General features: G+C 51.8%; 1 protein-coding gene and 3 pseudogenes across 1 annotated transcript; 3 read left to right on the top strand and 1 right to left on the bottom strand.

The window, feature by feature from the left end:
* Positions 1–440: 440 nt before the first annotated feature.
* On the top strand, positions 441–3,923 carry LOC142593178 (syntabulin-like; annotated as a pseudogene).
* A 301-nt stretch (positions 3,924–4,224) lies between these two features.
* Positions 4,225–4,600, bottom strand: LOC142593303 (histone H2A.V pseudogene; annotated as a pseudogene).
* A 2,313-nt stretch (positions 4,601–6,913) lies between these two features.
* On the top strand, positions 6,914–12,617 carry LOC142593177 (ubiquitin carboxyl-terminal hydrolase 17-like protein 6). The gene is made up of 13 exons (XM_075706845.1): positions 6,914–6,929; positions 7,269–7,469; positions 7,922–8,032; positions 8,108–8,210; positions 8,358–8,425; positions 8,587–8,657; positions 9,221–9,303; positions 9,551–9,662; positions 9,983–10,123; positions 10,342–10,442; positions 11,240–11,378; positions 11,667–12,307; positions 12,530–12,617. The coding sequence occupies exons 1-13, from the start codon at positions 6,914–6,916 to the stop codon at positions 12,615–12,617; spliced, it is 1,875 nt and encodes a 624-aa protein (XP_075562960.1).
* Positions 12,618–22,290: 9,673 nt separating this feature from the next.
* Positions 22,291–22,666, top strand: LOC142593231 (histone H2A.V pseudogene; annotated as a pseudogene).
* Positions 22,667–24,174: the final 1,508 nt, after the last annotated feature.

Genomic DNA, 24,174 nt, shown 5'->3' with positions numbered 1-24,174 from the left:
CCTTTTGTTCACAAGGCTCTCAGGCTGCAGCAAGCACCCAGAGGTCACAGCGCAAACGCAGGATCCAAGAAAGGAGTCAGCAAGTTAGAAAGGAGGCATGGGCAAGTAGAAGGCAAAAGCCTGAATCCCATCTGTCCTAAGTAATGATCTGCTGAGCTCCGGGCTGGCGGCACAGGCCACCTGCGGTTCAGGGTCTCGGGCACAAATCTTCTGCACTTAGGTACTTATCTCCTTCCTTACAAAGGAGAAACAAACAAAAAACAAAATAAAAGGAGATCCCTGAAGATCCCTGAAGAACGTGCAGTGGCTGATGACTTCAGGACTGTCTGTCTTCCCGGCCACTCACAGCTACCTATCTGGTTTAGTGTTTAGACAGCTTTGTGTGTAAAATAAGGCACACAATGTGTTGCGTGATGAGGCTAATCCAATGTGCTTTAACCATGTTGGTTCCCTCCAGCCGAGGCCCTTGTGGTCGGAATAATGGATCCTTATCCTGCAAGTGCAGAGCCAGCCCACGGGCTTCCCGTGAAAAGGACCCCTAGTCAAGACTGTGCAAAACCCAGCGGAGTTCCTGCTGACATCCGCCAGCATTACGGGGCTTCTTCAGCCAGCAGCAGCAACTCGGGCTCCTGCAAAGGAAGCAACAGCGGCCCAGTGATGAGGCGAGTGTGTATTTCAGCATCCCAGTGTTCAGTGGCACTGACTGACCTCCTCTGCACTGTAACGTGGCATCAGCTGTCTGGGTTGCCAAGCAGGTCATCTTGCTCCTCGGCGTCAGTGTGACTCCTCATGTTGGTGGCTCGACAGTCAACGGGGTGCTCCATCCCTATTGTTTCATATGGTATTCATTCATCCATGTTGTTTCAGCACTGTAAAAGTCAAGGTTGCTTTTAGTCAACGCCCTTTGTAGCTGCATTTCCCTCCGAGGCAGGCTCCTTCCTGTGGTTTCATGCCATCAGTTCTCCTGTGCATTCACTGGTTCTTTCGTGTAAGGGTGCTTTTGCTTTGGAGAGAGCTGGGTGGGGTGGTATAGCAACTATAATACACTGGGGTGAAAATTCAGCCTGCCCAGCCTTAGGCACCTCCCTGTGCAGTTTCCTGTACAGGGAAGAAAAGAGATGCCTGCCAGCGCACACAACACATGTTGCGGAGAAGAAATTGCCACCACGCTGCTGCTGTTTCCCTCCCTCCCTCTCTGTCTCTCTCGGGCAATTCAACAGCCAAGCATGTCAGGTGCACACCTAAAGCTAGCTAGGATGAATCTAGGTTTCAGGGTGCTCAGCTTCCTAACTCACGTGTGGAGCTGAACTCGGTCCGTACGCTACCTCACCTGGCCGTCCTGCAGCTGGGCGCCCTTGCCAGCGGCCCGGCTGCCTGCTCGTGGGCACACCACGTGTTTTGGGTGAGGGGGTGGCTCGGGGTTTGAAGTGAAATGTCTCATTTGATGTAATGGCACTGAAGACAAGTACCATAAATAGTAAATTTTGTGCGATAGCCACAAATGAGGCGTTTCCTCAAGTACTTTGATTTGCCAGAGGGAGTCACTTGTGCAGACACTGAGGAGCCCCAAAGGCGTCAAGCTTTGTATCAGTCTGTGGGATGTTTTTCTTTTTGCCAGGACTGAAGAACTGCAGGAGTGATGTTAAGTGAGGGTTTGTTTTGTTGGTTTTTTTTTTTTTCCTTTTCAGGCGATCGGGGAGATACGTTTCTTGTGGTGAATCGCAGCACTAAGCCAGAAAATGCCAAGCCGTATTTGACTGCTCTGCAGCAGAAGGAAGTTCCAGTACAGCATTTGGAAACAAAGCTGAAGGAATCTGAGAGGAGAGGTAAGGAAAGGTAAAGAAAGGTCTATTTCACTTGAGAAATCAGAGTTGGAAAGATGTATTCAGGAGCATTTAGGGGTGGGAATCCAGAACATTTTGACTCATTTCTTGACCGCATCAAGGTTTCATTAAGAAATTTGAAAGACGATCAGGCGGATCAGGTTGTTCTCAGGTACTTCAGGTTTCACGGCGTGCTCAGTGAATACGTACCGTGCAGTTTAGTTATGAATATGGCTGCCTCTTTCCCCTGTTTTGAACTTTCCCAATAGAATATTTTTAAAGGGTAATATTTTCCCAGTGTGATTGAGCATTGAGACCTTTTGTACATAAGCCAGTTTCTACCTGCAAGACCTTAGTCCCCTGTTGTACCTCACTCACTGAAATATGACTGCAAGTGTCATCCTTCTCCCCTAATGAAAGAAAAGCTCTTACACAAACCAGGGTGCCTGCTTGTGTTTTTGTCGCTTAGGTGTTGAATTGTTCACAGTAGCCCTTTGTAGGTACGCTAAGCAAAGAAGCGACAACATGCATTACACAGCAGCAGGTGTCGTCTCTCTTGCTAAAGCCGCTCTCTGAGAGCTGGCTCTCCAGCAGACGCCACCCAAGCAGGCCCAGAGGGGTGTTTGTAAGGAGCCCCAAGGCAGAGTCCCAGGGAGCCCTTGGTCCAGCTTGGGATAGCCCGACCTCTGCATCTGCGAGGGCTGGATGTCTTGCAGGGGCCCCCTCTCCCCACGTGCTTGCAAGTCAAGGCAGCAGCCTCTGGCTCCGTGCTGGGCTGGGTGGGTGCAAAGCAAGCCAGGGGCCTGCAGCCCCGAGCCATCCTGCTGTCTGAGGCCAGCGTTGGCTCTGGCTGTATGTGAGGAGCTGCTGGCAAGCACGGGGGATGCGTGCAGGCAGCTGCTTCTCGTCTCCTCCAGGGCCGGGCAGTCGGTGAGACGTTAAGCACTGTACTGGCTGGCCCTAACCTAGAGGCCCCCGCTTGCACCTCAAAATGTCCAGGATCACAGCACAGCCCCGGAGGCTGCTGGCTGTGTGGCGAGGTCGGTGACTCCAGTCAGCAGTCAGCCGGCGTGTCTTGGCAGCCGGCTTACGTCTCCGCCAGCTGTCCCGGAGGCGGCAGGAAATGGTGCACGGAGGAATGTGCTTCCTTCTTGGAGCATCTCTGCAGCATAGCCATCCCAGTGCGGTGGAGCCTCACGTTGACTCTGTAACGAAACAGTGTCGCAATATTTTTATTTTGCTGCAGGGAAACAGAAGTAGAAGGGCTGAAAGCTCATCTGGGACACGTGAAGGAAGAGTGGATTGTAGAAGAGTGTAATGGTGTGGAGGTGGAGCTGGCCTTCTTGGAAGCAAGGAGGGAAATTGAAGAACTGAAGCAGGCTATTGAACAGCTTGTCTGAGAACGACAAAAAAAAAAATCAGAAATACTTCCTAGACATAAGCGTTGAAAACAAGAAACTGGAGTCTCTGCTGCAGAGCGTGGAGATGGCTCAGAACAGCTCTGTGAGAGATGAGCAGTGCCCGGAGTACACGTATGACTCGGAGGGGAAGGCGTTAGCGTTGTGTGCCACGGTGCCAGGCAGCCTCATCACGGAGGACCAAGCTCTGGAGGAGGTGGCAGGTAGTGGGCTGCTTCTTAACGAGGGCACGGCTAACGAGACTGATGCATTTGAAGAGAGTTTGACCGCCACAAGCTCTGAGGTGAGCGATCCAGCTCCCTCCAGTTCTGCAGTGAATCGAGAGACGCTTGAAAATGTTCTGGATGAAAAAGTAACTACTTCCCAGGAGGAGGAGGAGGAGGAGGAGGAGGAGCGGGGAGGTGGGAGAATGAGCAACGTGGTGGTGGAACAGGCCACGCAGACTGATGTGGCGCCATATAGCCTAGGTGTGGAGCAGCTCTTTCAAAACACCTTCAGAGCTCAAGATACGCGTGCCTGCCAGCCAGCAATCAATCAATTAATCGCCATCCTTCTGCCCATCTCCCTTGAAACATGGTGGAGCTTCAACTACTGCTTGGGCTCTTCCTCCCCATCCTGCACTGCCCTGCTGCCCCCAGATATTCATAGGGTATCTCCCCTGCCCTTTCCAGAGTGCAGGTAGCATGGCAGCGCTGGGAGGAGGTCGGTTCCATTTTTGTATAAAACCCAGGGGAGCAGCTGAGCCCCTCAACCACCACACCAAGGGGTGCCGCCCGACGAGGTACAACTTTGTGCCAAACTTTGAATCTAAAGCCCCTACCGATGTTTCCTCCTCTCTACAGTCAATTGTGTGTGCTCTTCCTTTGAACTATTCCTTAAAAAAAAAAAAATTCCACATATCCCCAAGATTTCTTCTGTGCTAGGTAGAGTACGATGATGGCAGGGAGGGGGCTGCTTTTTTTTTCCCCTCTCCATGCTGTTTTTTATTGTCCCTTCATTCCAATGGGGGACTTGTGGATGTGGGGGATGGCACCTCCACCGGCGATGGTGGCTTTGATCAGGGAATCCAACTCTTCATTGCTGCGGATTGCCAGCTGCAAGTGACGAGGAGCGATCCGCTTGACTTTGAGATCCTCTGACGTGTTGCCTGCCAGCTCCAGCACTTGGGCGGTGAGGTCCTCAAGGATGGCAGCGCTGTAGACGGCAGCGGTGGCACCCACTTGCCCGTAGGCTGGCGGTGCGAGTGTTCAAGTGTCTGTGGATCCTGCCCACAGGGAAGTGCAGCCCAGCTCTCTGTGAGCGCGACACTGCCTTTGCCTTGGCCTTCCCACTGTGCTTTCCTGCTTTGCCACCAGCCATGGTGCCACCGCCACGTCCCGAGCTCCGGTCCCGAGTCCACGCGGGAGCCGCCACAGGAGCCGCCAGGCAATAAGCCTCTGGAGCGGGAGGCGATGTGTGCGTGAGTGAGGAGCGGGCAGCAGAGGCACACCCTGCTCAACATCCAGCTGGCAGGATCCTCTGCTTCCCTGGGAGGCAACGGGCACTGCTGGCTCCCGAGGCCTGACCCTGAAGCGAGCTTGGCTGTGAGGTGACTTTGCACATATAGCCCTGCAAGGACCCAGTCAGCAGTGCCTGCGGAAAGCGCAGAGAGCCGCCTGCAGTTGTCTGCTGGCGGAGGGGCTGCCTTTCAACGGGGAATGAACTGAAGGACAAGGAGCCCCCAGGGCCAGGCGGCTGTTCGACCCATCGCCCCCAGCCCCACAGCCCTGATGCCACCACAGACAGAAGCCAGGTATGGGGTTGCGACTGGGAGGGGAGCACGGTGCAAGCTCCTTGGGCCCTGCCCCGATGGGACACAGCCTAGTCAGGAGAAACGCCCAAGCCGGACTGGAGGGCAACGAGAGAGGCCAGGGCAAGAGGGACTGTGGAGCAGGGAAAGGCGGGGGCAAACCGGGACCCCCAGCTGGGCACAGACAAAAATGTCTGCTCTGAGCGGGGCTGGGGCAGGGGCAAAATGAGATGCCCTGAGCAGGACAGGGACAAAACTAAATGCCCCAAGCGGGGCATGAGCAAAGCGAGCCACCCCAGATTTGGGCAGGGGTGTAACGAGCCACCTGAGCAGGGCCGGAGTAAATCCAGGCACCCTGTGTGGAGAAGGGGCAAAATGAGCCTCCGCAAGCAAGAGAGGGGAGAAACTGAGCTGTCCCGAGAGGGACATGATGAAAACCAGGAACCCGAGCAAGGCAGCAGAGAAACTAGATGCCTCAAGCGAAATCTAAAAAGAAAAAAGGCTCCCCGAGTGGAGCAGGGGCAAAAGTAACTTCTTTGGTAGTGCTAGTTCAGAGTCAGCCCGTGGCTGTGTCTTGGGGGGAGCAGATAAAGTTCATTGGAAATGAACCTGTAAGAGACCGGGTGCTTTGCTCCACTCGAGTCTCACGGACACAGCCCTGCACCTGAGAAGAGTGGAAAAGAAGCCCTCAGCCGCCCGAACGTGCCAGCCAAAGCTGTGAACAGGCACGCTTGCAGCCCTGAGCAGATTTTGATTCATCTGGCTGGCGCGGCCCCAGGAAGAGGCAGGAGCTCTGCCGGCAGGCAAACAGCCCTTCGCTGGCAGCGCGTGGGGAAGCCCAGCGGCTGCTGGCTGCGGCAGGCGCCCGGGATGTGTTGGATGCGTGGCTCCACGGCCTCGAGGGGGCACGTCCCCGTGCGGCCCCGTGTCACAAAGGGGCAGTGATGCGACACCCGCCCGGTGATTATGAGCTCACCTGGCCAGGGCTTGCCATCCTGAAAAGCGGGCCAGGGAAAGCTAGTTGGGCCGAGCTGGCCTTCGGGATAACTTGGCTCATTCCATTGCTACTTGCGCGACTACTCTTTTCCAGCCATTTATCGTCTGGATAAATCGCCCACTTCTTCTCAGCTTCCCTCCTCTTGCAAAGGTAATTACACTTTGGCTTTCAGGACAGGTCGTAGAGATACGGGACAAAAGTATCGGCTGGTCTATACCTTCCGAGCTCTAGGCTGAGCTATTACACCTTTACAGGCTGGCCGGATATGCGCTACGGGTAGAGTTCCTTTGTGCTGATACTTATTTCTCTACCATACCCTAGGATAGGTAAGTAGGGGGGTGGCAGTGTAGTCTGAGGCACTGGGCTCAGCCAAGAATGACAAGCAGTTTTCCCACCCTGACTGATGCGGTAGGAAGGCAGGCAGAAACGGAGCATGGCAAAGGCAGCCGCTAAAGTAGCGGCCGGAAGCCGGTCGGTCCTGCATACAAGGTGGGCAAGTGTGGGCTGGAGAGCCAGAGGGCTCTGCTGCTAACGCTAGCCACAGGTAAGCCGCAGGTGCTCTTCAGAGAAGGTGACACGCAATGCAGTCTTTCAAAAGGGCCTTGGTAATTGCTGTCAATTGGAGTCCTGTGACAGGGACAGCAGGGCCGTCGGCCTGCAGGCTCCGCAGCAGTTCCACGTACCACTGAAACTCTTTCGATGGCGGCTGCTGTTCTGCGGGCTGCGTTTGGGTTTGGGTTTGGGTTTTTTAATCATTTTGTTGAGCTGCGATTATTTCTTTGCAATCAGGGGACGGCATTGGCGCTGATCTCTTTCTGGAGCGTGTCCTGAGATCCTTTGTCATCCGAAGCTTTCCCCTGTGTTCCTGAGAGGAGCGATGGCCGCAATGGGGAACGACTCCTGTGAGTAACGGCTTCATCAGCAGGCTTGGACTTTGTGACTCCCCAAAGGCAACGGACGTGGCTGGTGCTCCATCCCTGAATGTTGATGTGCTGACAGCCTAGCGTGAATTCTGGGGCGTTTCCTGATAGCAGCCAGACTTACCCAGCTGTTTTCCATTAGACACATGAAAACGCGTTTTGTCACTCCTCTGCCACTATGTACGAGACTCTGAAAGACGACATTGCCCGTAGAAAGATCCTGACATCAGTAGGGTTACCTTCTGTGCTAGGTGCTTGCCCAAGACATGCTTTTGTGCAACAATGTCGTGTCATCTCTTTGCAAATGTCATTGCCCTGCAGTCGTCGCCGAGGGAATGGCTCCGCCACAAAGGGTCCTCTTTCCTCCGGAGAAGATTTGCCTGGACTGGCAGCACAGACAGAGAGCTGGAGCGGGACTCTACAACCTGGGCAATACGTGCTTCCTCAACTCCGTCCTGCAGTGCCTGACGTACACACCCCCTCTGGCCAACTACCTGCTCTCTCGTGAGCACAGCCAGTCATGTGAGAACTTTTATGAACAACTCCTTGTAAATCTGTGGGACACTTTGCAAGGATTCCCAGAATCTGGAATTTGATCTACCAGAAAAGCAGCCCTTCTTTGTCAACCCCCCGAGGTGGTGTTCTTTGAACACTCAAGCCTAGAAGCCGCCCCTCGTGTCTAGGTGTGTTGATCTTCAGAAAGGCACCTCTTTCTAGCCCCAGGTCTCAGTCCCTATTCCGACAAGTTAAGCTCTCTTTGCTTATTGCACAGAAAACTTTTGTCAGTTTAGCATCCCTCTGAAGAAAGTTTTCTAGGCACTAAAATAATGTCCGGGGCTTGTTGGGACATTGGCACCTTGGGAGAGGAGGAGTGGAGACTGTTCTTAGAACTTCAAGATCTCCATTACGTTTCCCATCGCTGTGGATATTTTGCTAACCCGAGGAGCTTGCTTCCCTCCCTCCTCCCGCTTCAGGTCGTCAGCAAGGCTTCTGCATGATGTGCGTAATGGAAGCGCACGTTAACGAGGTCCTGCGTTCCTCAGTCTGTGCCATCCGGCCTAGCGGTGTCATCAGTGTCCTCACACGTAAGTCATTTCAGGTGCCCCTACAGGTTTTCTTGCCTTCTTGTAGGAGAGATCTACTAACTTCTTCTTTTGTAGGAATAGGAGAACATTTCCAGCTTGGCATGCAGGAAGACGCCCACGAGTTCTTACGCTATACTGTCGATGCCATGCAGAGAGCCTGTCTGAGTGGAAGCAGCGAGTAAGCACAAGCCGATTACCTTTTCAGTGTTCCCGAGCCCTTTGCACTCCTTGAGGTACTCCCATCGAGGAGAACCTACGCCCAGGGCTTTCAGACAAAGCAAAACTCTTGGAGGAGATAACTCTCTGCCTTACCATTTCTTTCTAGCTTGGACGTCTCTTCTCAAGCAACTACCATCGTCCATCAAATATTTGGGGGCTTTCTGAGATCCAGAGGTACTTTCCCACAACTGTTGCTCTCCCTGGAATTGTCTGTGCCCTCCCGTCTGCCCGTGATAAACGGCTGATGGTGTGACTGGCGTAGTAGGCCTGAAGGACAGAAACGGGCAGAGTCAGTCAACTTCCCCTGTCGCTGAGCATTTTGATTTGCCTTCCAGTCACGTGCTTGAGCTGCAGAGCAGTGTCCGATTCCTACGAGGCCTTCCTGGATGTCCCTTTGGATATAAAAGTAAGAGGGTTTGTAATTGTGCTTCAAACGTCCCAAGACCCCTGTAGCTTTCCAGAATCGAGGCATTTGGCTTAAAAACGTAGAGTGCAAACATAAGAGAGCTTGGTGGCGGGTGGGCAGTGGAATGGAATGGCCTGTGTCCTTCTGGGGAGGCCGTGGCAGCGGTCTGCATGTAGGTGCTGGCTTTAAGCTGGACAAGTACAAATTATCCTCTCTGCACCCTTGACGTACTCTCATCCGTCTTCCTTTTGCCCTCCTCAACACCCGTCTGGCTCCCAGGCTGATGGGTTGTGGTGTCTTCATTATTGATGACCCTGCACAGCATTGGTAGCTGAACTGTGCGGTGCCACAGAGAGGTAGCTCCTGATAGCGCCGGGAATCCCTGGGAATTGAGGGAAGTGTTCAGCATAATACCCTCTTTGTGCCTCCTTCTGGACACTGCTTGCGGGTTTCAGGGTGGGTCTCCTCAGCCTCAGCTACCTGGGTCTTCCTGTCAACTCCTAGTAAGTGTCTGGGCGAGGGTGATGCCCTGAGCTCAGGGCTATCCTTTCTCGCTCCTCCAGGCGGCCTCATCTGTCACCGCAGCTCTGGAGGACTTTGTGAGACCCGAGCAGCTGGATGGCGAAAACTGCTTTAAATGTAGCAAGTAAGAGGATTACTAACGACATACTAATACTAGGTGCTGCGTGAAGGTGCCGCATGTCATGCGGCATAAGTCATCTTTTCACGTAGGTTAGATGCACAATAATGAGATGCAGCTTTTGTTTAATACGGCCTTCTGGTACTGAATAGCCTTAAAATAGCATAAGGATGTGTGAGAAGGGAAAGCTTGTCTGGCCTTCTTGGGGCAAGAGAGGTGCATTTCAGCACTCATCTCTGTGCTTGGTTACAAGGTGTGACAAGATGGTTGCTGCCTCCAAGAGCTTTACGGTCCATCACGCGCCCAAGGTTCTGACGGTGTGTCTGAAAAGGTTTCAAGATTTCACTGGCAGGAAGATCAGCAAGGTGTGTACGCAACTGGAGCGCAACTTTCTCTTCCCGGAGCAGGAGATTTCCAAAGCAGTACGCTCTTTCACCGGTTGTTCGTGTTGGGATTTTTGTGTTCCCTTCTGGGGAGACGAGAGTTCCCGCGGGAAGACAAGCACATGCTCTGCTCCGACAGAGCTGTTTGGACCGCGAACAGTTTCCTGCCCCCCAAACCATGGATGTTGCTTTAAGGGAAAACAAGTGTTCATGAGCCAAAAAGATGTATTTACACACCGCTAGCCTTCAGTCTTGGAAGGCTATTTCAGGATCATTTCTGAGCCCTCTGGGTCTCTCCGTAGGTTGTGGAGTATCCTGAATACTTGGATCTTCGGCCATACATGTCTCGGACAGCTGGAGAACCGCTCCTCTACGCCTTATATGCTGTCCTGGTACACAGCGGTGACAGCTGCCATGCAGGACACTATTTCTGCTACACAAAGGTAAAGAGCAACTTCCTTCCTAGCAGGGGAAATATGTGTGCTGGGGAAGAGAAACTTTCACGGCAGTGTTACTGGCAGCCACGGCTTTGGGGGAGAAGGTCTCTTCAGGGGCTGGATTGGATTTGTTTTGGTGTACTCTTGGTCCTGTAGTTTTCTGCCTGTGTTTTTGTGGAGAAACCATGCAGTTCACCTCCAGGTATCGATGCCTTTCTTTGCAGGCCAGCAACGGACTGTGGTACAAGATGAACGACATGGCTGTGGATGGTTGTGGCATCGACAGAGTTCTCGGGCAGCAAGCCTATTTACTCTTTTACGTCAGGTCATAACAAGTATTAAAAAAACTGTTCAGAATATGTTTCCTTTTCCTGGCTTTGCTTGTTTCTTCTCATCCTCTGGAGTGTTTCTCTTTCTGTCATAGGAGACAGTTAGTACCTGCATCATTCAGTGCTGTCCAACGTGAACTACCCCACGTCAGTCCTTATCTTCCCTTGCTGGGCTTTAGGCTGCTGCCCCGGGGGTAAACGGCTACTTGTCTGCTATCTGAAGCTGGCTAATGTTGAGAAGAGTACTTCAAGCAAGGGGCCCTACAGCAAAGATGGGGAGGGACTCTTTATCAGGGAGTGTAGTGATAGGACGAGGGGTAACGGTTTTAAACTGAAAGAGGGAAGATTTAGATTAGAAATTAGGAAGAAATTCCTTACTGTGAGGGTGGTGAGACACTGGAAGGGCTTGTCCAGAGAAGTTGTGGATGGCCCGTCCCTGGAAGTGTTCAAGGCCAGGTTGGATGAGGCTTTGAGCGACCTGGTCTAGTGGAAGATATCCCTCCCCATGGCAGCGGGGATGGAACTAGATGATCTCTAAGGTCCCTTCCAACCCAAAATATTCTCTGATTCTCTGACTCTATGAAATGGAAGCCGTAGCGGGTATAAAGACCCTCGAGGACTTGCTCTGGCAGGGGCAGACGTGGTGGGAAGACCCCAATCGAATTTCCTATTTGTAGTCTTGGTTACGTCTTCTCTCTGTCGTAGAAACCGCTCCAAGAAAATGACTGAGCCCCAGAGGAGGCTGCAAGAAGAGCCCTAAACAGAGATCCTTTTTTTTTTTTTTCCCCTCCAGATGCCCTGAGTTGAAAATTGGAGAAAGGGCTTCTTCCTCACCGGCACCATCATATGCCCGTTTCTTCCTCAGTCTGTGGGGGGCCAAGAGCAAGCAGGCGGCTTCTGTGGGACCACAGGGTCTGCCTCACAGGACTAAGGTAATTCTGGGGAGGCGGGTCAGGGCACCAGATGGACAGTGGATTTCTTTGTGGGATCTGGGCATTGCTCTCTTTTCCCGGTCACACAGCCGCAACGCTGCTCCCTCTCAAAGCATGCCACCTAGATCCATCCCATTTGTGCGCCTTTGGCCCCTTCTGCCTTTGCAGCCCTCCAGGAGAGCCTTTGGGCGGCCCTTAGCTGTCCCCTCACAGAGCTTCTGGGGTTTCCTCACTGTTCTGGTCCTTTCAGGAGGAAAGGGCAGGACCTTGGCACAGCTCTCTTTGCAGGGCATGGCGGTGGGCATGGAGGACTCTCCAGAGGACAGCAGCTCCTCCGCAACAGCCAGCACGAGCCAGCTAACCTCGGCAGGTGCACGGCAGGCATCTGCAGGCTGGCCGTGCTCCATCTGGACAGGCAGGCTCAACATCGCCTCCTGCGTGGGCTTCTGCTTGCATCGCTTCTTCTGCGGCTGTAGAAGGCTGGTGTCTGGAAGGAAAGATGCGTGCCCGGTCTGCTGTCAGCCAGTTGACCGTGTGCCGCACAGCGTGCAAGAAGACGACGACACCACCAAAGAGGAGCAGGGATTCAGCCCTTCCTCCCGCCGCCAGAGGAAGGGTGCCCGGGAGAGGGTCCGGAGCAGATCCCCGCAGTGGGGAAAAGATCTCCGCAGCTGGTTTGTGGACACCACGGACTATGACCCCTCAGCAGGGAGAAGGAGGAGGAGAACTAGCCTGGCAAGTCGTGACTGCGCTCCCAGGGTGAACGCAGCTCCAGGGCGCTCCAGCGGCATCTCCCAGTCGGCTCCCACATGCAATGCTGCTTGGGAGCAAACCCTGCCGATGCAGAGAGAACAGAGCAGATCCCTGCGGCGTGCCTATGATCTCCGCAGCCGGTTTGTGGAGATCACGGACTACAGCTGCTCAGCAAGGTGCAGGGGGAGGAGGAGGAGAGCAAGGTCTCCCCGTCGTGACCGAGCCCCAAGGGGTGATGCAGCTGGAGGGCCCTCCACCACTAGCTCCAAGTGGGCTCCCGCAGCCAGGGCTGCTCGGGAGCAAACTCAGCTGAGGCAGAGAGAGCGGAGCAGATCGCCACGGCGGGGCTGCGATCGCCACAGTCAGTTTGCGGACATCAGACTGTGACCCCTCAGCAGGGAGGAGGAGGAGGAGGAGGAGGAGGAGGAGGGTTTCAGCGCCCCAGAGATGCACGTTGGACAAACACTCGGGGCGCTGTGGTGGTGACGGGGGCACATTGCGACCCTGGATGAAGGAGGAGCACAGCATCTGACTTCTGCAATGCCAGCGAGAGGAGAGGAGAGGAGGAGAATCCAGGAAGCACTGCCCCCAGCAGGGATCAAGCTGCACAAAGGGCACCAGCGGCCCACCCTGTCCCTCCTCCCAGTGCTGCCTCTGGCCAGGAAGTGCTCAGAGAGACCTTCTAGACACTCAGACAGCTCCACCGGCTGGCCCACCTGCCCACAGGTGCCTCAAGGAAGAACTTTAATCCATGTTCAGCTTTTGGGATGGCCCTGCAAAAATAATACTCATTTGGAACCAACAGGCAGAACAGCCAAAGCCAGAAGTAAAAACAGCTGTTGGCCTTGCATATGTAATTTACGGGGTGTTTCCTTCTCTGTAGGTTTTGGGGCAATAGGTGGACAGAGCCAGTGTGGGAGGTTTATGTCTTGGGATTTTGAAAGCAGTGTGCTTGCATATGCCCATCTTGCAACCTCTTTTTAAATACGGAGTTCTGGTCACTGGAACGGGAGTGGGCTGGATGAGCCGACAGTGAGCGGGACTGAAACGGGCTGAGCGGCCGGGCCCCGAGGGCGCTGCTCAGTGGCAGCCAGTCTAGTCAGAGACCAGTAACTAGCGCTGTCACCCAGGGGTCAGTACGGGTTCCAGTCGTGTTTTAGTAGCCCCCCCCAAATCTAAGAAAGAGCTGCGAGGATTTTGGGGGATGGCTGGATGGTGCAGACTCCGGTTACCAAATTTTAGTCTGATTGCCAGGCTGGTATGTGAATCTATGAAGGGACCCGGAGAAATTTTAGAATGGACACCAGAGTGCCGAAAAGGATTTGACTCCATCAAAACTGAATTGATGAGGGCTCCTGCTTTGGGTTTGCTGGATTTAACCAAACCTCTAAAGATAGAAGAGTAAATAAATACAGTAGGCAAATAAGTACTGTAAGTACAGTACTTACTTTCAGTAAGTACCTACTTACAGTAAGTAAGTAAATACAGACTCCAAATACGCATTTGGAGTGGTCCACACGCATGGGGCTATTTGGAAACAACGTGGGTTGCTATCTTCTCAAGGAACCCCTATTGAATATGGACCGGAAATTTTAGAATTGTTGCAAGTTGTTCTGGGACCGAGAGAAGTTGCAATCATGTGTGGCAAAGCTCATCAGAAAGGACAAATGGGAATCATTAAAGGAAATGGAAAAGCAGAGGAAATAGCCAAAAGAGTTGCGGAAAGGGCATCGCTAATTGAAGCATTGGTCCCATCAAGAAAAGTTCAGTGGGAACCTCCAAACTATTCTAAGGAGGAGGATCAGCTTGCCAAGTATTTAGAGTGTACCAAGTCAAGGAAGGATGGTGGATAACCAAAGATGGGCAAGTATTGGTTACTACCCCAGTGGTAGGAGAAATACTGAAGAAGACCCATAGTGAATCCCATATGGGAGCGGATGCTCTGGTCACAAGTATCAAAAGATACGCTGTAGGACCGAAGATGCAAACTTTTGCAAACTTTGTTGTGAAGCAGTGCCCGATAACTATGTTGTTGTAAGAATAACCCCAAACTACAGAAAAGATCTCCTCCTGGAGAGGTCAGGAAGGGCCACATGCCTGGGGAATACTGGCAAATTGTTTTTTCTGAACTGCCAAAAAGCAATCAGTATAGCTAGCTGTTGGTGTTACCAGACACCCTTTCAGGATGGCCTGAAGCTTTCCCGTGTTGTACCAATAAGGCTAGAGAAGTAGTAAGGATATTGTTAAAGGAGATAATTCCTAGATTTGGGGTACCTGAAGGAATGTCCGCTGAAAATGGGCCACACTTTACAGCTCAAATAGCTCAGGAAGGTGCAAAGTTTTTACAAATGACATGGGACCTACATGCTCCTTGGAGACCACAATCAAGTGGCAAGGTCCAATGAATGAATAAGACTCTGAAAAGACAGTTTTCAAAACTTTGTCAGGAAACTCAAACGACGTGGACAGATGTGCTACCAATAGCATTGCTAAGAATTCGAGTCACTCCCCGAGCTAGCGAAGGAGTTAGTCCTTTTGAGGTTCTGTATGGGAAACAGTATCCCATAAATAGTTTAACTGGGAAAGGTGATCAAACGCGTATTACGGGAAACCAATTGTTATCCCGTTACCTGTTATCTTTGGAACAGGCTTTGTCTTCCCTTCACGGGTATTTAACTGAAAGGGCGCCAATACCCTTAGACACTCCAGCTTGTTGCCTTATGCTCAGAGACAAAGTCCATATCCAAACGTGGAAGGATGAACCTTTAAAGGAACGATAGAAGGGACTTTACCTGGTTTTGCTAATTACCCACACGGCTATCAAAGAAAGAGGCATTGACTCCTGGGTTCATCGTACCTGGGTTAAAAAAGCCAAAAAGCGCCGACGGAACAATGGAGCTCTGAGAAGACAGGAGAAACTAAGATAAGAATTTTCAAGAACACATAAACTGTTTTTGCGTCCCAAAGGGATTTTGAACTTGATTGTAAAAAAAAAAAAAAAATATATATATATATTCACGTAGAGCCTTCGATCCTTTGCCAAGTGGAAAGCAGAATGTGTGTGGTGAAAGTTTTCATCATGTACTCCTACATTAATTGCAGTAACACAAATCTTATTCTGAAGTTGGTCCGAGACTTTGGTAAACTTCAAAACTGGACTTCAGTGACTGCGTGTTTACCTACTCCTAAGTCCGCAGAGAATCCCATTTCATGGGGGGGGTACTAACGACAAACCTAACTAAAACAGGGGAAGACATGTGGAGAAGGGAACTTAACGGGTCCACCACATGGTACAATAAGGAAGGAAAATAATGCCCTCAAATGGACTCCGAAAGGTGGTACGGTGGAAAACTGTAATATCAGCAAAGCTGAAACTCCGTGGGCTAAAGAAGTAATATATAGACCGTCAGGAGATCAGTGTAGTAATAGGCCGTGGGGCTGTCAGATACCCCAGCTTTGGGAAGTGCCGGGAATATAACCAACCGACAGATTGGTGTTTTGTTTGGGAAGGAAATGAAGGTATTCCTGATGAACCCTTGCAAGTGCAGTTAACTTATCCCAATCTCGATAGGTCAAGAACTGCCTCTGGAAAAACAAAGTCAAACTGGAATTGTACTAGAATCTTTAACTGTAATAGCTCAGAACCACAAGTGCAGCGAGTGTATCCGGTTGCTATGGCCCTAAGGTTAGGATGCATATGCAGGAATTATGTAACTCCATTAAATGATACCTGGTCGCATCTGACTAATAATGACCCTTGGAGCGGCCTAGATCGTACCCAGATGACAGTCCCGGCCTTAGGATATACGGTATGGATAAGCAGTGATGGGGAGTGGGTAACTCATCTCCCCCTTTCAGATGAGAATAAATACTGGACCGTAGGACTGCTAACTTTGTCCCTTATGGAGAAAATCTCCATTAAGCTGCGGAATTTGGGGGAGAATCAAAAGATCAGTCGAGGACAATTGGCAACACCCAAGTACTGGAACCAAGGTAGCGTGGATATTTGGACCTGTATTGACTCCTCAGGTTTCAGAATAGATTAGCCATTCAGAATTTAACCTTGCAGATGGAAGCATTAGCGAATGCAACTCGGACTGGTCTGTCAGATTTAAACCTCCAGTTACAAGCCACCTCTAAAATGACACTGCAGAACCGTTTGCCTCTGGATTTATTATTATTGCACGAACATGGAGTGTGGTGGATACCTGAATCTTTTAAACGGTAGGTGTGGTGTCCACATTCCAAAAGTAACTAAAGATTTGGACCATCAACTAGATGATATCAAAGGAGTAGCCAAAGCAAGCAGGGAACTAAGAGCAGGGTTAGAAGGAGGCTGGTTAAACAAAATCCTGAACGGACTGGGATACTCATTAACCGGATGGTTAGAGAGCTCATTTCACACTCTTAACTGTTGTAATAAGAACACTGCTCATTATTTGTATTGCTGTGAATTGTTTAAAGAGAATGCTGTTACAATTAACTAGAGGACAGTCCATTATGTTAGCACGGGTACATAGGGAGACTTAGGAAGCTCTTAGAAAGCCTCGTAGTCTCAAAGTGGGGAACTGATGTCTCAAGCAACATAATGTCGCGGTCAGCTAGTAGCGAATGATATTTACCCAAGGACAAAATGTTAGATAAAGCAGAAAGTTATCACTCACAAAGAAATACCTGGGCAGCAGAGCATGGAATTGGACGCAAACTGAAAGAGTATATGAACTTTAAATGAACTACGCTCATTTGCATGGAAAAAAACACACCTCTGTGCCAAAATATTCTTGCCTCCACGTGAAGACCCTTATGCAACATTGTGTCTTTCAGTCAAGGAGAAGAGACTAAGAACCCACGATGGTACAATAAGCAAATAGAAAGGAGTGATATGTAGCAACATAAGTATACATATGTTAAACTATTACTGTAAGGGTGTGCTAGCTTTGTGGAATTGCCACCTAGCACCCATCTCTGCACAGAAATGAAATAAACTGGATATCTCGACTCGGTGGATTGGATTCTCGACTGCTCGACTCAATTGGTTTATCGCACACCGGGTAACAAACTCCCTTTGTGAGACAACGCTACTGCGTCAGAGCTTCACAAGGGACAAGTTCGGTCCCCTCGGCCAATAGGAAAGTTGGGTGTGAAGGTGTATGCTGCTTCACTCCTCCTCCCATGTCTTTAATACACAAATTTAGCTCCCGTCCCCATGCCCCGGCTCCACCTGAACTTTACCAGAGGTTTATCACAGCAATTCAATACCTTGTTACCCAAGCGCTTGTGTGCAGGAAGTTTTATTCTCCAGACTACTCTGTTGTATGGGGCAAGGTTCTCATCCTCCCTTCCCACTTCTTTACGGGGGACAGAGCCAGAGCGTGAACTAACACAGGTCCTGTTCCGCTTGTCTCCCCCACATTTTTTGACCCCCTAAGTGTTGCTTTGGTCTTCTGTGTGGGACTGGTTTTGTAATGGAGGGGTGTTTTATGCATTACTGAAAGTTGTTGACAGACACCAAAGGGAATACGTCGCCTAGCTTCCACTTGCTAAGGCTCTTCCTGTCTTAAACGGAGAGCAAGAGGCTCCTCTGGAGGATGAGTCAGAACGACAACCCAATTTCGGCTTCCTCGTTACCCCGCTACTCTCAGTCGCTGTCTGGAGGATCTCGCCTCTCTCTCCCTTGACTAGCACAAGCACAAGCACCGTTCTGACTTGGGCAGCTGAACCAGTGAGGTGTAAGGGCTCACTGCCCAGTCAGAAATCGTTGCTAACGGGAGAGTCACAACATCATTCTGGAACAACCGGGCAACGCAAGGGACCGGAGGCAAAGCAGCAGGATGAAATATAAAAGTCTAAAATGAGCAGTACACATGGAAAGACAGAGGTGGAGCGTATTCACATGCACACCATCAGGCTCTCAATAGGTAGCACTTAGGCTCCTACCTCATCACAACACTGAATGGCCCTCTGCCCGCCTAAAGTCTACATGTCTTTCTTGACGTATGCTTTCTGAAGCAGGGGCTTGTCTCGTCCAAATTAGCTACTAACAATAATCTGGTGTGTGCATATGGCACCCTATTTCTGGAGCGCAAAATTTGTGTAGTGGACATTCCCAGGATGGTCAAAGGTATTTTGTCTGCCAGTCGTCAGGTTCATGCTCCACCATACTTAGTAAGAGAGAGACCTGTGACGTGGGGATAGCAGTGAGGTTTTCCCGGAATCTCCGTTGTTCCAAGTGTCACCTTACTTGGTTGACGCTGTTCTGAGGATTGCAGCCTAGCATCTTTACTAGTGAAAGGCTTCAGCTCAAGTTAGAAAAGCAAAAGCCCAGCAAGAAGTTAATCTGGCCAGTGTTGTAAAAGATCATAAGAAATGCTTTTATAAGTACATCAGCAATAAAAGGAGAGCCAAGGAGGATCTCCAGCCTTTGCTGGATGTGGGGGGGAACATTGTCACCGAGGACAAGGAAAGGGCTGAGGTACTTAACGCCGCCTTTGCCTCTGTGTTTAACAGCCAGACCAGTCATCCCCAGGGTACTCAGGCCCCTGAGCTAGAAGATAGGGACGGGGACCAGAATGGAGCCCTCATAGTCCAGGAGGAAGCAGTTAACGACCTGCTATGCCACCTGGACGCTCACAAGTCTATGGGGCCAGGTGGGATCCACCCGAGAGTACTGAGGGAGCTGGCAGAGGAGCTCACCAAGCCACTTTCCATCATCTGTCAGCAGTCCTGGTTAACAGGGGAGGTCCCTGAGGACTGGAGGCTTGCCAACGTGACACCCACCTACAAGAAGGGCCGGAAGGAGGACCTGGGGAACTACAGGCCTGTCCGCCTGACCTCGGTGCCGGGAAAGATTATGGAGAGGTTCATCTTGAGTGAACTCAACAGGCAAGTGCCGGTCAACCAGGGGATCAGGCCCAGTCAGCATGGGTTCATGAAAGGCAGGTCCTGCTTGACCAAGCTGATCTCCTTTTATGATCTGGTGAGCCGCCTGGTAGATGATGGAAAGGCTGTGGATGTCATTTACCTGGACTTTAGCAAAGCCTTTGACACAGTCTCCCATAATATTCTCCTTGGGAAGCTGGCAGCTCATGGCTTAGACGGGTGTAGTCTTGGCTGGGTAAAAAAACTGGCTGGGCGGCCGAGCCCAGAGAGTAGTGGTGAATGGAGTTAAGTCCAGTTGGCGGCCGGTCACGAGCGGTGTTCCCCAGGGCTCTGTTTTGGGGCCAGCCTTGTTTAATATCTTTATCGATGATCTGGATGAGGGGATTGAGTGCAGCCTCAGTAAGTTTGCAGGTGGCACCAAGTTGGGTGGGAGTGTCGATCTGCTGGAGGGTAGGATGGCCCTGCAGAGGGACCTGGACAGGCTGGACCGATGGGCCGAGGCCAGCTGTATGAGGTTTAACAAGGCCAAGTGCCGGGTCCTGCACTTGGGTTACAACAACCCCATGCAACGCTACAGGCTCGGGGAAGAGTGGCTGGAAAGCTGCCTGGCTGAAAAGGACCTGGGGGTGTTGGTCGACAGCCGGCTGAACATGAGCCAGCAGTGTGCCCAGGTGCCCAAGAAGGCCAAGAGCATCCTGGCTTGTATCAGGAATAGTGTGGCCAGCAGGAGCAGGGAGGTGATTGTCCCCCTGTACTCGGCGCTGGTGAGGCCGCGCCTGGAACACTGTGTCCAGTTTTGGGCCCCTCAATACAGGAAAGACACTGAGGTGCTGGAGCGCATTCAGAGAAGGGCAACAAAGCTGGTGAAGGGTCTGGAGCACAGGCCTTATGAGGAGCGGCTGAGGGAACTGGGATTGTTTAGCCTAGAGAAGAGGAGGCTGAGGGGAGACCTTATCGCTCTCTACAGCTACCTGAAAGGAGGTTGTAGTGAGGTGGGTGTTGGTCTCTTCTCCCACGTAGTTAGCGATAGGACGAGAGGAAATGGGCTCAAGCTGCGCCAGGGGAGGTTTAGGTTGGATATTAGGAGAAATTTATTCACGGAGAGGGTAGTCAAGCATTGGAACAGGCTGCCCAGAGAGGTGGTGGAGTCACCATCACTGGAAGCGTTCAAAAAACGGGTAGATGTGGCACTTTGGGACATGGTTTAGTCTAGTCTACCCTTGATTGGTTTAGTGTGGACTTGGTAGTGTAAGTTAATGGTTGGACTGGATGATCTTAAAGGTCTTTCCCAACCTAAACGATTCTATGATTCTAAGTGCTTAATTTTCATCAAATTCCTCCCTGGCCCCACTAAAAAGTGTCCGATTGGACTTGTTTCAGAAGGGATGTGTCTGTGTCCAAGTATTTCAAGAGAAATCCAAAACTGTATTACAGTTGGTAACACTGTGTATAAAATATTGCTCTCTTGGCCTTGAACAGACAGACTCCCAAGTAGGAATAAGGCATTTTCTGTAAGGTGTTCCAAGGAGCAAGATGCTGTCACGGCCGTCTTTGTGGACTCCTGGGGACTCTGTTACGTCAGCTTGTCAGTTCTCTTCCTTAATTGTAACGCTTAACGAACCCTCCTGAATCTCTGTTGCAAACACAAGCAATTCAGAACCCGGGCATCACAGGGATGCCAAAGGTCTCTGAGTCGCCCCTGTAAGCATCGGTGCCTATCACCCTCTTGAGCGTTGCCAATGCTCCCCGCACGCTGGCCAATTAATCCTCCTCCCTTGTGGCTTGCTAAGAACTCCCTTCTTCCCAGAAGCTGCAGAGCAGTGCAGGGCATCGTCTGGCTTCACTAGACCTCTTCTGCTCTAGGTTGCACAGGGAAACAGTGCACTTGCTTTGCTGGAGGGGAAAAGAGGAGGCCAGTGAGGTTTAAATGGCCAGAGGTGGTGTTGAAAGGTCGGGTGGAGCCAGACAAACCCCACTCTTTCATCTGTTGGCTGGTGTTGCCCTCCTCTGATCTATGCACAGATCTCAAGGTTTGGACACGGGGAAAGCGTGGTTTGGTGGGCACAGTGGCATCTCCGTGGGCACACCGAGACTGCACGACTCTCGGCCGGGTTAAGCAAGCCCTTCCGGACTTCTCTTACATGCCAGGAAGACGGACGCTCCCCCGGCAGTGCAGAAACGAGACGTTACAAGCTTCTGGAAGATTGCATCGGGTTGAAGATTAGGTCACTTGCACCTGCAAATGCAGCGTGGGTGCGGCAGAGCGGGTGGCTCAGCTGAGATGGGGTATTTTTTACAGCTTTGCCACAATAAAACTCTCACACGCGTTTAACGCTCCTAACAGGCTTTACTGAACTTGTGACTGGAAAGGGAATTTACAACAAAGCAATTAAATAAACACTAAGTTAAAGCACAGTACTATTGTACGTAATGTTCCAAAGGGCTTGAATCACTATCAGGTTCCGACACATTAAGACTTTAAAACAACATTAATATTCAAAGTGTACCCACGCCTATACTTATCATCGTAACACGTTTCAACACTCCCAACAATGTACATTTGTGCTTACGGTCCCCGCATACGCTCAAGACCCATGAAATGCTGCAGCGCACTTGTACGGTTGAGAAGAGCACTGCATGAGACAGGCACGAACCATGTGCTGGAAGCTGCCTGCGGAATATGGGGTTTACCTCTAAATCAAACTGACTCTCTGGACAACAAATGGAAAGCGCTAGCACGCCTTCTGGAGCACACGTGTCATACCCGAGGGGGGAACGAGTCTCCGTGTCACTCAATTAACACTGTAGTTTCACAGATGCTGTAGGTTAGTGCTGCCTAAAGAAGTACCCCACCTTTCTCTGGCCGTTTGTTCCCATGCACATCTCCGGCTACCCTTGAGCCAGTGCAAAGCACTTGTACATTTGCGCAGTGGACCAGCCAGGGAAACTGATTGAGCTTCACGCCAATTCAGCCAGCACACACAAAAGAGCGCTAGCTCTGATTCTCCTTGATTTCCCTGGTCACGTTCGCTGGGCAGCTGTGCTGGCACCAGAAAGACACCAGCACAGGGGAGGGACGCGCTGCCTGGGAGCAGGAGGACAATTTCTGTAGGCAGCAGTACTGCAAAAAACACCAGTTTAGCTGCTTGCTAACTGGAGTCACCGACCTCGCCACACAGCCAGCAGCCTCGTGCTCGCTCCAGACGCTTATTGCCTGGCGGCTCCTGTGGCGGCTCCCGCGTGGACTCGGGACCGGAGCTCGGGACGTGGCGGTGGCACCATGGCTGGTGGCAAAGCAGGAAAGCACAGTGGGAAGGCCAAGGCAAAGGCAGTGTCGCGCTCACAGAGAGCTGGGCTGCACTTCCCTGTGGGCAGGATCCACAGACACTTGAACACTCGCACCGCCAGCCTACGGGCAAGTGGGTGCCACCGCTGCCGTCTACAGCGCTGCCATCCTTGAGGACCTCACCGCCCAAGTGCTGGAGCTGGCAGGCAACACGTCAGAGGATCTCAAAGTCAAGCGGATCGCTCCTCGTCACTTGCAGCTGGCAATCCGCAGCAATGAAGAGTTGGATTCCCTGATCAAAGCCACCATCGCCGGTGGAGGTGCCATCCCCCACATCCACAAGTCCCCCATTGGAATGAAGGGACAATAAAAAACGGCATGGAGAGGGGAAAAAAAAAGCAGCCCCCTCCCTGCCATCATCATCGTACGCTACCTAGCACAGAAGAAATCTTGGGGATATGTGGAATTTTTTTTTTTTTAAGGAATAGTTCAAAGGAAGAGCATAGACAATTGACTGTAGAGAGGAGGAAACATCGGTAGGGGCTTTAGATTCAAAGTTTGGCACAAAGTTGTACCTCGTCGGGCAGCACCCCTTGGTGTGGTGGTCGAGGGGCTCAGCTGCTCCCCTGGGTTTTATACAAATATGGAACCGACCTCCTCCCAGCGCTGCCATGCTACCTGCACTCTGGAAAGGGCAGGAGAGATACCCTATGAATATCTGGGGGCAGCAGGGCAGTGCAGGATGGGGAGGAAGAGCCCAAGCAGCAGGTGAAGCTCCACCATGTTTCAAGGGAGGACAGATGGATGGCGATTGATTGATTGATTGCTGGCTGGGAGGCACGCGCAGGCCGGCTGCGCTAAGGCGTTGGCTTCCCGCCCGCAGCATACTTGACCACGTATGGGCCAAGGAGCTGGGCCCATGTCAATAGAGTCTTGGGTGGGGCCAGACCCTCTCAGCACAACGGGCTCCCTTCTTTGAGCTGCCTGCTGGGCGATGGATGAAGATGGGCTACTGTGAGGACTGGGGTTGGTGTAGCAATTTTGCTCTCTTGGTTTGCATCCTGTCACCTTGGGACATGCAGCAGGGGACAGAGAGCCGGTCACTCAGTGAGCAGAGCTTAACAGTGACACCAGTTTAACTGGCAGAAGGGGTTATTCAAAGTCTCTTAACAACCTAATTTGACTTGGGTGCCCCCCTGTTTCTCCTTAAAGCCCTTGCAACTATTATGATCATTTCTTATTCCAGAAACACCTCAAAGCACGAGCTGAGCTGAGGGCCGAGGCGTGCTCGGGCCTGCAGTCGCTTAACGGGCGTCAAGGATGTGCCAGGCTGCAGGAAGCAAAGCAAGGGAGGATGCAGGACAAGAACTGTCTTGGTCACAGTGTCTCCACTGCCGAGCCAGGACTCAGGACCAGTCTGCCTGATCCCGGCAGGGCCCCCCCCCACCCAGCAAATGCCACGGCCTCTGCGGCTGCTTTGCCTCCAAATGTGCTTTACTTCCAGAGGTGCTTAGCCTCTGAAAGGTGCTTTGCCTCCAAAGGCAGCCTTGCCCTTGCCGCAGGCCGCTGTGGCCTCGGGGTGCCGGTCCCAGTGCCACCTGCTCCTCTGCACCCAGGAGACCTCCAGTGATGGGAAAGGAGCAGGCTTGACATTCCTCCAGGCCACCTCCTGGCCAAATCTGGGCCGACGCAAGTCTTCTCCATGGTCCACCACAGCCTGCAGAGGAGACCTGAATTTCAAAGCTACAAAGCATGTGCTTTTTGTTACCATTATTGTTACTAATGTTATTTTCAGGTCTTTCTGCATCACGAAGACGGGAAATCTTGTCCAACGCCATGTTCTGTTCCCCTTGGGGGTCAGCCGTTACGGTGCAGGGA

Source organism: Pelecanus crispus, chromosome 3 (assembly GCF_030463565.1).
Source record: "Pelecanus crispus isolate bPelCri1 chromosome 3, bPelCri1.pri, whole genome shotgun sequence".
Taxonomy (NCBI): domain Eukaryota; kingdom Metazoa; phylum Chordata; class Aves; order Pelecaniformes; family Pelecanidae; genus Pelecanus; species Pelecanus crispus.
The sequence above is the reverse complement of the archived record's forward strand: the minus strand, read 5'-3'. Positions and strand labels throughout refer to the sequence as shown.

Bases quoted from the DNA above. Each gene is read 5' to 3' on its own strand.
- LOC142593177 (XM_075706845.1), top strand. The intron at 8,426-8,586 runs GTACTTTCCCAC...TTTGCCTTCCAG, and splicing joins GGGCTTTCTGAGATCCAGAG to TCACGTGCTTGAGCTGCAGA. The intron at 10,124-10,341 runs GTAAAGAGCAAC...CTTTCTTTGCAG, and splicing joins ACTATTTCTGCTACACAAAG to GCCAGCAACGGACTGTGGTA.